The following is a 13,385-nucleotide window of genomic DNA, read 5'->3' on the forward strand; positions in this document are numbered from 1 at the left end:
TTTTTGTTATTGAGTTGTATGAGCCATGGTGTTAACTCATATGCAGACCTATGATCTTTTTCAAATTAATTTTATATATGACGTGAGATAAAGGTCAAGATTCATTTCTCTGCATTTGAGTATCCAATTTGTTGAAAAAGACACAATTTTCCAATTAAACTGCTTTGATATCTGCATTGAAATTCAATTAACAACATATGTGTGGGTCTATTTCTCAACTCCTTATTTTGTTCCTTTGATTTGTATGTCTATCTTAATGCCAATACCACAATGTCTTGATTACAGTCGCTTTTTAATAAGTTTTAAAATCAGGTAATGTTAGTTTCCAGGTTTTTCCAAAATTATTTTGACTATTCTAGTTCCCTTGCACTTACATATAAATTTTCAAATCAACTTGTCAATTTCCAGAAAAATACACACTGGCCGTCTTTTGGGTGTTTCCTAGGGGTCGAATCAGAGCTGCAGCTGCCCGCCTACACCGCAGCCACAGCAACATGGGGTCTGAGCCGCATCTGCAACCTGCACCACAGCTCATGGCAATGCCAGATCCTTAACCCACTGAGCAAGGCCCAGGATCAAACCTGCGTTCTCATGGATGCTAGTCAGATTCACTTCTGCTGAACCACAATGGGAACTCCTTTTTTTTCCTGTTGGAAGTTTTGAATATGATTACATTGACTATATACATCAATTTGGAGACAAACGACATCTTAAAAATATTGAGTCTTCTGGTCCATAAATATCTTTTATTTTATTTTATTTTATTTTTTGTCTTTTTAGGGCCACACCCATGGCATATGAAGTCCCCCAGGCTACGGGTCCAATTGGAGCTACAGCTGCCAGCCTACACCACAGCCACAGCAAAGTAGGATCCCAGCCACGTCTGTGACCTACACCACAGCTCAAGGCAACACCAGATACTTAACCCACTGAGCGAGGCCAAGGATTGAACCCGCTTCCTCATGGATGCTAGTAGGGTTCGTTAACCACTGAGCCATGATGGGAACTCCCCATAAGTATGTTATAGCTCTTCATTTATTTAGGGCTTAAGTTTTATTAGCAATGTTTATTAATTTTTAGTGTACACATCATGTAGATTTTTCTTTCAGTTTATGCCTCGGTATTTCATATTTTCTGATGCTATGTAAAATGTTGTATTTTTAATCTTAATTTTCAATTTTTTGCAGCTAGAATATTGCAATACAATTGGTTTCTGTATCTTACAACCTTAATAAACTCACCTACTAGTTCCAGTAGCTTTTAATAGATTCCTTAGAATTGTGTACCTAGATGATTATGCCAACTGTGAATAAAGATAGTTTCAGTGTTTCCTTTCTAACCTCAGTATCTTCCCCACCACCACCACCTCACCACCTTTATCCCACTGTCTAGGGCCTCCAGGGCAATGCTGTAAAGAAATGGTGAGTGCAAATATCTTTGCCTTGTTCTTGATTTTAGAAAGCATTTAGCCATTCACCATTAAGTATCATGTTGACTGCAGGCATTTCATTAAGTTGAGGAGGTCCTCATCTATTCCTAGAGTTTTTTGACTACAAACAGTAGTTGTACTTTTTTGCATCATTTTGCATTGTGTTTTTGCATCATTTGAGATGATCATATCCAGTTTTCTTTTTAAGGTTGCCAATATGGTGAACTGCACTGTTTGGTTTCCAAATATTAAGCCAATCCTGTATTCTTGGGATTAAACTCTATTTGTTTATGATGTTATTTATTATCATTTTGTTATCATGAATCTATGTTCATGACATACTGGGTATTTTCTTGCAATATGTATTTTTTTTTCTTATAAGCCTTGTGTGTTTTTATATCTGATAATACAAATCTCACAGGAAATGCTGTAAATTTCCCAGTAAGTAATTCTTTAGCTGTGTCCTCAAATTTTAATGTTTACTTTCATTTTTATTAAATCAAAATATTTTCAAGTTCCTCTTATGACTTCTTTGACTCATGGATTATCTAGGGGTGTGCTATTTACTATCCAAGTATCTGGATGTTTTCCAGAAGTTTTTTGTTATTTTATTGTTTTAAATTTCTTTCTAATTCCATCATGATCAGAGAACTCCCTCTGTATGATTAATTCATTTAAATTTATGGGTATTTGTTTTATGGCCTAGAATGTGGTGAATCTTGGTGTTTCATGCGCACTTGAATGTTTTCTGTTGTTGGATGCAGTCTATAAATGCCAATTATGTCAAGTTGTTGATAATGTTGCTCAAGTCTTCTATATCTTTATTAATTCACTGTTCATTTTAGTAATTTGTCAATTACTTAAAAAAAGCATTTTGAAATCTCTGATTACAATTTTGGATTTGTCTATTTCTCCTTTCAGTGTTATTAATTTTTGTTTCATGTTTCATTTTCTTTTGTTTCTTAGGGTCACACCTGCAGCATATGTAAGTTCCCAAGTTAGGGGCTCTATCAGAGCTGCAGCTGTCAGCCTATGCCACAGCCATAGCAATGCAGGATCCAAGCTGCGTATACAACCTATACCACAGCTCTATTTAACCTACTGACTGAGGCCAGGGATCAAACCTGCATCCTCATGGTTGGCAATCAGGTTTGTTACCACTGAGACAAAAGGGGAACTCCCATTTCATGTATTTTGAAGCCACAAGGGGAACTCCCGGCTCATGTACTTTGAAGCTCTGTTATTAGGTAAACAAGCATTTATGATTATGTCCTCTTGATAATTTATCTGTTTGATATTAATATAATCACTCCAGCTTTCTTTTGATTACTATTAGCATAGTTCTCTTCCATGATTTTGCTTTTAACCTATTTATATTATTAGTTCTTATACATAAAATATACTTGGGTCTTGCTTTCTTAAATAATCTGTCAGTCTCTGCCTTTATTTGGGATGCTTAGACCATTTTTATTTAATATGATTATTGATATGGTCGGCTTTAATCTACATCATGCTATTCAGTTTTAATTGTCCTGTCTATTCTTTGTTTCCTTTCCTCTTTTTTCAGCCTTCTCTTGGATGGATTGTTTGTTATGATTCCATTTTATCTCCAATATTAGCTTATTAGGTTTACATATTTTTGTTGTTGTTGATTTTATGGTTGCTTTAGGGTTTGCCAACTAATAATTAGCACTTGTTATTTGTCTCTATAAAGATTAAATCACAAGCTGCTAAGATTGCTGACCTTCAATACATTATGAAAGGAGTTCAGGATGGAGATCAGGAGAATCAACACTCTATGCTCTGGGCAAAACTGGCAGAACAGGTCTTCAGACAGTTAGATATTTTCAGAAGATTTTATGAACTCAATTCTTATATATCCTCATATCTAAAAAAAAAAAAAAAAAGCACTAAAATCCTTTATAGTGACATCTGCTTCTCATGACTAGCAGTAACCTTCTACAAAAATGTGAGCTTAACTGCATGTACCCCCCGCTCACCAAAATCACATGTATACTGACCTTCCCCTCTACTTCTCTGGAGCGATTCTCAGAGTTATCTGAAATGCTGTCTCCTGGGATACAGTCCTCATTTTGCTCCAAATAAAACTCAACTGACAACTCTCAGTTGTGCATTTTTTTTTTTCAGTTGACAGGTTTGTACTATACATATTTAACTATCATGGTCCATAATGCAATATTATGCTACTTGATGCGTAGTGTAAGGACTTTCCAGAGTAGGTCCATTTCATCTCTCCCAAAACTTTTGTGGCATTGTCATCATATATTTACTTCTGTACTGTTATAAATTTATAAATACCATAATATATTGTCATTGTTTCTTCTTTATATAGTAAATTACCTTAAAATGTTTTTGAACTTTATTCTGTAATTGAATGTATATGTTGATATATATATATATATATATATATATATATATATATATTTTTTTTTTTTTTTGTCTTTTTGCCTTTTCTTGGGCAGCTCCCACAGCATATGGAGGTTCCCAGGCTAGGGGTCTAATCGGAGCTGTAGCCACCGGCCTACGCCAGAGCCATAGCAACGCGGGATCTGAGCTGCGTCTGCAACCTACACCACAGCTCACGGCAACGCCAGATCCTTAACCCACTGAGCAAGGCCAGGGATCGAACCCGCAACCTCATGGTTCCTAGTTGGATTCGTTAACCACTGAGCCACAACAGGAACTCCTGTATGTTGATATATTATTATTCTTGGACCTACTGACTTATAATGTCAGAAGAAATAAACAATTATATTTTGATGAAGATTTTCGATATAAAAAGAATATAATTGTGGAATCAAGAACTTAAGTATAACTTGATTGGCAATATCAATATTAACTCATTACTTTGTAATATAAAAACTTAGTATCTATTATTTTAAAAATTGTGGTAAAAACATAAAATTCATCATCTTTATTTTTAAGTGTACAGTTTGGCAGTTAATTTTTAAAGAGATTTAAATAGTAAAAAGAAAAGTGATTTTTTTTACAGTTACCGTTTTTAGTATTTTTTATAACTTGCATGAATCTAGATTTTTACCTAGAACTACTTTTCTTCTGCCTAAGGACTTCCTTTTAACATTTATTATACTGCCAGTATGTTCATGGTGATAAAACTCAGCTTTTATCTGTCTCAAGTTTTCTCTGATTTTAATTTTTAAAAGATATTTTTGGTGAATCTCTTGATATTATTGTTTTCATCTCACACATCTATTTTCCAGCTTCTTTGCACACCTGGTAATTGATTACTATATGGCACACATTGTGAATTTTATATGATTTTTGAGTGCTGGAGGTTTTGGTATTCCTTTAAATAGTTGGGGGCTCTGTTTTTATATACAGTCAAGTAAACTTGGAAGCAATGTGATTCTTTTGTAACTTGCTTTTAATATTTGTTAGATAGGTCCAGAATGACTTTTAGTATAATTCATACACGTCAGTTTCTTTAGGGGAGAAAGAAACATTGAGAATGGTATGGAATGGGTCTAGAGGGTCAAATTAAAGTTATCTCATATATAAGATGAGTTGCTTATTTTCATATCTGATGTTCCAATACACTGTGATTTTCTTGAAGCCAAAGAGAACCTGTCTTTTTCCATTATATCCCAGAGATTAACAGTGTCTAGCACATAACAGGCATTTATTAAATATTTTCTATGTATTTTTAAAAATATAACTCTAATCTTTCATCTTATTTTTAAAATACCATGTAGTTATTTTAGTAGTGATAGAAATTTTTTTTTAAATTCCTGTATACTTCTTTAGTAAAATTAAGTAATCAACTTACATTTGCCTCATCCATTCTATTTTTCTAATTTTTCTTTTCTTTTCCATATCTTGCCTTCTCTTGAGTTTAGAGAAATGGAATTCACATTCTTTTTTGTCTCCCACCATTACATTTTCAGTAGACATCCAAAACTATTGAGAAATGAAAAATGACTTAACTATTGAATCACTGATTGTGAGCTTATCTGACCACAGACAGAACTTCTGTGTGTTCAGTAGGAAATACGCTAACATAGAAATAGAGGAGAGGATAGACCCTTTTAAGAAACTTCTAGTTAAGTGAATAGCACATTGAGCCTTAAGAGGCATATGCCATAGAAAAACTGACAAAATATTAGTGTACTGAGGTACTATTTAATAAGTATTTGTTAAATGAGTAAGTGGATAGACATATTCTAAGAGTTTCTCATAAGACTTGACGAGTAAGTGTTGAAGACTAACCCTCAAGGAATAGAGGTACCTTTCAAGAATACAGAAATCTCACTAATGTCCCAAGACTTTGTGGTTTTCCCTGTCTGACACTTTTTACTAACTGGTTGCCTATTTTCCTATTTCCAGTTCTTTCCTTCTCCTTTATCACATACACATTAAATAACAAAGAAGAGAGTTTGCTGTCTCCCAAAACACTCTGAATTTGCCCGTATTAAAGCATGTATTTACTGCACTTTACTGAAATATCCTATTTACTTAGCTATCTCCTTAATTAAGAGGCAAACTATTTGATAGGAGGGACTTATTTATCATAGTCTTCCAAATATCTAGTATAATGCCTGACACCTGGCTGGTATGCAATGAAGTTTGCTGAACAAATGAATGAATGAATGAATGAATTGGATCATTTTCAGTTTTCAAACTTAGCATATTCAATATACCACATTCTATAATCTGTATAGCAGAGGTTGGGGATTGGAATGAAGGTACTTGAGGCCATACAAACAAACATCTAGAGCTATAAAGCCAGATGACTTTAACTTTTTTTGGGGGGGGCACACCTGTGGCATGCAGGAGTTTCTGGGCCAGGGATTAAACCCACATCACAGCAGTGATAACACCAAATCCTTAACCACTAGGCCACCAGTAAACTCCCAGATGGTGTTAACTATTTAAATGTTAGCTTTCAAATATCCTTAGATAGAAATTATTTCCACAAAAAAGATTAAACATAGGTGTCTATAGAAAAGTCCCCAAGTCACAACTACACATTAGCAACTATGTATATTTAAAATCATTCTGGGAATTCCCATCGTGGTGAGGCGGAAATGAATCCGACTAGGAACTGTGATGTTGAGGGTTTGATCCCTGGCCTCGCTCAGTGGGTCAAGGATCTGGCATTGCCATGAGCTGTGGTGTAGGTCGCAGATGCGGCTCGGATCCTGCGTTGCTGTGGCATAGGCTGGCAGCTGTAGCTCCAATTAGACTCCTAGCCTGGGAACTTCCACATGCCATAGGTAAGGCTCTAAAAAGCAAAAAATAAAAATAAAAATAAATCATTCTGGGAGGCCAAAAATTTTTTTAAATCATTCTCTTCATTCAAAGAGTACATGTTAAATTTTCCAATGCCATGAAATCCAAGTGATTTCCCACTAGTATCTTCTGTGGGATACAAGCTTTATAAGATAAAATGACATACTATTCTTAAAACTATTCATACTATTCTTAAAATGACATACTATTCCCCCACCTCTTATCCAAGGATTAACATAGAGCCAACAACATCTTCAGATGTGCTTTGTTACAGAGATGGGTAATTGCCAGAGAGTATGTAAGGATGGCCTAGATTCACAGCAGATTACTAAAGTAGAAGTAAATATTTAAAAAAAAATTGCTGTATCTTGAAGTATATTAGTAAACCCAGAGTACTTAATTAAACAAATTTTATCCGTTAAATTAGCAGGATTTACTATTTTAAAAATAATCTAAAAATTACTTTTTGTGTGTGTTTGTGTGCTTTTTAGGGCAGCACTCATGACATGTAGAGGTTCCCAGGCTAGGGTTCAAATCAGAGCTACAGCTGCTGGTCTACACCACAGCCACAGCAGTGCAGGATCCAAGCTGCGTGTGCAACCTACACCACAGCTCATGGCAATGCTGGATCATTAACCCACTGAGCAATTCCCAGGATCGAACCCACAACCTCATGGTTCCTATTTGGAATTGTTTCTGCTGCACCACAATGGGAACGCCAAAAAATTAATTTTCCAAAAGAAAATTTCTAAGTTTTTAAGCATATAATATTCAAAATGATTAATATTTTTTTCTTACTCTATCAGAAACAGGCCTCCAGCCATTGTTCTCTATACGACGATACCAGCCACTACAATCCTCTTCCTGAAGATTATCATTTTTAATATGAGATGTATGTTTTGCTGGAAGTTTTGTGTAATCTCTAGGACTATTAGCACACAGATCTTCAATATGTCTGTGGGTGAAAATTTTATAGTATATTTCAGGTGGAAATTTAACCTGTAGATGGAAAAGGTCAAAGGACTATTGTAATTTAATTACAAAAATGGTTTTATGTTTTTCAAAATTACATCTTTTAAATTTCATATAAATGTGCTTTAAAATTACTAAATAAGAATTGATGCATACTTACACCACCTAATCTGAATCGTACATTAATGCCAGCAGCAGCGTCTAGAAGTTCTGCCTGTGAAAAAAATATGTATTACCCTTCAACATTATATCACAACTTCTCACTTTATTATGTTAAAATAGTTGCTAAATATTATTTATGAAATAGATGAAGTGAATAAATCTCAAATAGGTTATTTTTTTTTGCTTTTTAGGGCCATAAGTTCCCAGGCTAGGGGTCGAATCAGAGCTATACCTGCCAGCCTACGCCAGAGCCACAGCAACTCAGGATCCAAGCTGCATCTTCGATCTACATGACAGCAACATCAGATCCTTAACCCGCTAAGTGGGGCCAGGGATCAAACCTGCATCCTCATGGATACTCGTTGGATTTGTTTCTACTGTGCCACAAGAGGAACTCCATTGTTTTATTTATTTTTAATTTAAGTATAGTTGCTTAAAGATGCTGTGTTAGTTTTGGGTATACAGCAAAGTGATTCAGTTACATTTATATTTCTATATATAATTTTTCATTATATATGAATAATTTTATATACAATTTTGAAGATTCTTTTCCCTTATAGATTATTGTAAGATATTGAGTAAAGTTCCCTGTGCTACACAGTAGGTTATTGTTCCTTGTTAATTATCTATTTTATATTTACTAGCATGTATATTTTAACCCCAAACTCCTAATTTATAATCCCTCCTCCTTTCTCATTTGGTAACCATAAGTTTTTTTTTCTCTGTGAGTCTATTTCTGTCTTGTAAATAACTTCACCTGTGTCATTTTTCAAGATTTCACGTGTAAGTGGTATCATATGATATTTGTCTTTCTCTGTGTTACTTTACTTAGTATGATAAGCTTTGTGTCCATCCATGTTGCTGCAAATGGCACTAGTTCATTCTTTTTTATGGCCGAGTAATATTTCATTGTTTGTGTGTTGGACATTTACATTGCTTCCATGTCTTGGCTATTGTAAATAGTGCTGTGATGAGCACTGTCTTTTATCTTTTCAAATTAGAATTTTTGTCTTTTCCAGATACATGTCCAGGAGTGGGATTGCAGGATCACATGGTAGCTCTGTTTTTTGTTTTTAATTTTTTTTTTTTTTTGTCTTTTTGTATTTTCTTGGGCCACACCTACAGTATATGAAGGTTCCCAGGCTAGGGATCTAAATGGAGCTGTAGCCACCGGCCTACACCAGAGCCACCCACAGCAACACGGGATCCAAACCGCATTTGTGATCTACACCACAGCTCACAGCAACTCCGGATCCTTAACCCACTGAGTGAGGCCAGGGATCAAACCCGCAACCTCATGGTTCTTAGTCGGATTCGTTAACCACTGAGCCAAAATGGGAACTCCTGTTTTTGTTTTTACAGAAACCTCCATACTGCTCTCTGTAGTGGCTGCACCAATTTACATTCCCATCAACAGTGTAGGAGGGTTCCTTTTTCTCCACACCCCCATCAGCATTTATTATTTGTAGACTTTTTGCTGATGACCAGTCTGACTGGTGTGAGGTGATACCTTCCTGTAGTTTTGATTTGCACTTCTCAAATATTTAGTGATGCTGAGCATTTTTCATGTGCCCAATGGACACCAAATAGTTAATTTTCAATTAGAAAATGTCTTAGGATTTATTTTTTTATAGACACAATAAGTAAACTGTTTACATAATAACTGGTAAAATTATACCAGACTATGTTGCCTTTCTATGTAATGTAAAAGTATAAAAGCCAAGTGATTTGTTTATTCATAAAACAGAAGTTTTTAAAAAGTCCTAAAATACGTAATTTTCATATTAAATATTATCTTTCAGATAAATTCAAAGGAAAAAACATGACTGGTCAACCTGCGGTTAACATCAGATGACCTTTCCAAATTAGCTTTTATTAAATCAAAAATGTATTTAAAAATTTTGTGCAGTTCCCATCATGGCTCAGCAGTAACAAATCCAACCAGCATCCATGAGGACTCAGGTTTGATCCCTGGCCTTACTCAGTGGGTTAAGGATCTGGCGTTGACTTGTAGTGTAGGTCACAGATGCAGCTTGGATCCCATGTTGCTGTGGCTGTGGTGTAGGCTGCAGTTACAGCTCCAATTAAACCCCTAGCCTGGGAACTTCCTTATGCTGTGGGAATGGCCCTAAAAAGACAAAACAAAACAAAACAAAAAAAACAAAAAACAACTGTAAGAATTGTATATACTTGGTCTTCTAAATTTTATTGCCCTACACCAAATCGAAAGCTGAGAAAAAAAGTTTTGGTCCCAAACCTGTGTCCTGATTAAATTAGGTGAGAAAATAAATGTTATCCTAAATTGCTCAGCCTGAAAGACATGAGTTTGGCGTCCATTTTCTCCAGATTAAAATTACACACACACACACACACACACACACACACACATTCCCTGACTTATAGTATTTTTATGGTTTGACATCACTATGACGCAAAAGTAATATGCACTCAGTAGAAACCATACTATTAATTTTGCCTTTTGGTCTTTTCCTGGGCTAGTGATATGCTGTATGATAATCAGTCCTGTGATTCTGATCAGCACCAGTGAGCTTTGGCTGTTAGTCACACAATCACAAGGGTAAGCAACCAGTACACTCAGAACCATTCTATACTCATACAACCATTTGTTTTTACTTTTAGTATTCAATAAATCACATGAAATATTCTATACTTCATTATAAAATAGGCTTTGTGTTAGATGATTTTGCCCCACTGAAGGCTAAAGTAAGGGTTTTGAACACATTTAAAATAGGCTAGGTTAGGCTAAGCTATGTTTGGTAGTTTAGGTATATTAAATGCATTTTTTTTTTTTGGCCATGCCCATGGCATGTGAAAGTTCCCATGCCAGAGTTCAAACCCGTACCACAGCTGTAGCCAGAACCACAGTAGTGACAATGCTGGATTCCCTAACCCACTGAGCCACGAGGGAACTCCTAAATGCAATTTTGACTTACAATATTTTCAATACAATGGGTTTACTAGTACATAACTCCACTGCAAGATAGGAAGATCTGTACATGCATACACACACACACACACACACACACACAGTGTCATAGTTCAAGTATGAAAAAATGTGTTTTATAGCAGAATCTCAATCTGCATATTCACAAAATTTATTATATATGTGACTATATATATATATATATATATATATATATGCACTTTTTTCTTCTGCTAAAATAAGCAGATCTTAAATGTATAGCTCCATGAATTTTTTCCTTCTTTTAGTCAGAGAACCTGATCACATCAATCTAATCAAACAATGAGCTGGGTCAAGTTTAGATTGTAGTTTTAGTAATCTCTATCTGGTGTGTCCACTTTTAATTTTTTCCTGTTTATCAGATGGATTTTGGAAGGTTTCTATCTCTTCAACCATGAAAGACTGTGGGAGATTCATTTATGCTCTTTGGAAGACTTCAGCTTAATTCTCTCTTTTTTTTTTTTGTCCTTTTTAGGGCTGCACCCAAGGCTTATGGAGGTTCCCAGGCTAGGGGTCTCATTGGAGCTACAGCTGCCGGCCTACACGACAGCCACAGCAACTTGGGATCCGAGCTGCACCACAGCTCATGGCAATGCCAGATCCTTAACCCCCTGAGCGAGGCCAGGGATCGAACACGCAACCTCATGGTTCCTAGTCGGATTTGTTAACCACTGAGCCACCACGGGAACTCCAGCTTAATTCTTTATCCTTCTACCACCTGCAGATTCAATTGAGGGTTGGGGGTAGGTTGTGTATTTGAGGAATGACTTTGTTTCCTAAGTTTATGGGAGATTATATTTATTTAAATAATGCTATTTAAAGTAGACTGAGATTAGTTGTAAATGTCCAATGAAAACTCTTAAGAAAACCAAAAAAAAGTAAACAATGAAATATAATTTATATGCTAAGAGAGGAGGGAAAATATAATAATACAAAATGCTCAATTAAAATCTGAAGAAGGCACAGAGTTTCCATCATGGCTCAGCAAGTTAAGGAGCCAACGTTGTCTCTGTGAGGATGCAGGTTCAATTCCTGGCCTCACTTAGTAGGTTAAGGATCTAGCATTGCCTCAAGCTGTGGTATAGGTCATAGACGTGGTTCAAATTCAGTGTTGTCATGACTGTGGTGTAGGCCCCGGGTGTAACTCCAATTCAAACCCTAGCCTGGGAACTTCCATATATCACAGGTGTGGTTGTAAAAAGAAAAAAAAAAACTGAATAAGGCAGAAAAAGGGTGTAAGACAGAAAAAGAAACAAAAGAACAAGTGCAACAAATAGCAAACTGTAATGAATATGGTAGCTATCAATCAAAAATATATCCATAATTACTTTAAATGTCAATGGAATAAATATACCAATTAAAAAGCAGAGACTCTTAGAGTGGATACAAAAAATTAGACCCAACCATATGTTGTCTACAAAAAAAAAAAAAAAACCCACTTTAAATATGAAGATACAGAAATGTTAAAAGAAAGGGGATGGAAAAAGATAAAGCATATTAACTAATACTAAACAATGAAAGATAACAAGCAATATTAATTTCATGCAAAGCCAAATTCAGAGCAAGGAAAATTATCAGAGATGAAGAGGGGCATTACATGATGATAAAGTGGTCAATCTTCTATGAAGACACAATAATCCCTAATGTGTATGCACCTAACAATGAAGCATAGAAATATGTAAAGAAAAAACTTACAGAACTGCAAAGAGAACTAGAGGAATCCACTATTATTGCTGGAGAATTTAACATCACTCTATTGATTATCATGGAAAAATCATTTGGGTAACATATATCTGATAAAAGGCTAATTTTCAAAATATACAAAGAACCATTAAAACTAAACAAGATGAAAACTTAATTTAAGAAATGGGTGGAGTTCCCGTCGTGGCGCAGTAGTTAACGAATCCGACTAGGAACCATGAGGTTGCAGGTTCGATCCCTGCCCTTGCTCAGTGGGTTAAGGATCTGGCGTTGCCGTGAGCTGTGGTGTAGGTTGCAGACGTGGCTCGGATCCCGCATTGCTGTGGCTCTGGCGTAGGCCAGTGGCTACAGCTCCGATTCGACCCCTAGCCTGGGAACCTCCATATGCCATGGGAGCGGCCCAAGAAATAGCAAAAAGACAAAAAAAAAAAGAAATGGGCAAAAGATATGAAGAGCTACCTCACCAAAGAAGACATAGCTAATTAGCAAATAAAAAGATGATCAACATTATATGTCATAAGGAAATTATAGAGTAATACAATGAGGTATTTCTACATACTATGAGAATAGCTAATATCTAAAACACTGATGAGACTTGGGGTTACCAAGGGGGAAGGGGAGAGAGTGGGATGGACTGGAAGTCTGGGGTTAAGAGATGCAAACCACTGCATTTGGTGTGGAAAAGCAATGAGATCCTGCTGTATATAGCACAGGGAACTAGATCTAGTGACTTGTGATGGAACATGATGGAGAATAATGCGAGAAAAAGAAAATATATATATATATATATGAGACCGGACACTTTGCTGTACAGTAGAAATTGACAGAAGACTGTAATCCAACTATAATGGAAAAAATAAAAATCAT

General features: G+C 35.6%; 1 protein-coding gene across 5 annotated transcripts in view; it reads right to left on the minus strand.

Moving 5' to 3' along the window:
• The window catches only part of C9H11orf65 (chromosome 9 C11orf65 homolog), an 86,500-nt gene that overhangs the window by 13,850 nt on the left and 59,265 nt on the right, over window positions 1-13,385 (minus strand). For 4 of the 5 annotated variants that reach the window (XM_021062752.1, XM_021062751.1, XM_013979357.2 and 1 more), the window contains 3 exons: window positions 7,833-7,886; window positions 7,499-7,699; window positions 5,238-5,368 (listed from right to left, as the gene is read on the minus strand). In XM_021062752.1, coding sequence (XP_020918411.1) covers window positions 5,238-5,368; window positions 7,499-7,699; window positions 7,833-7,886 — 386 coding nt within the window. The remainder of the gene's footprint in view (window positions 1-5,237; window positions 5,369-7,498; window positions 7,700-7,832; window positions 7,887-13,385) is intronic. The other variant, XM_013979358.2, reaches the window with a different exon arrangement.

This window comes from Sus scrofa, chromosome 9 (assembly GCF_000003025.6).
Source record: "Sus scrofa isolate TJ Tabasco breed Duroc chromosome 9, Sscrofa11.1, whole genome shotgun sequence".
NCBI lineage: Eukaryota > Metazoa > Chordata > Mammalia > Artiodactyla > Suidae > Sus > Sus scrofa.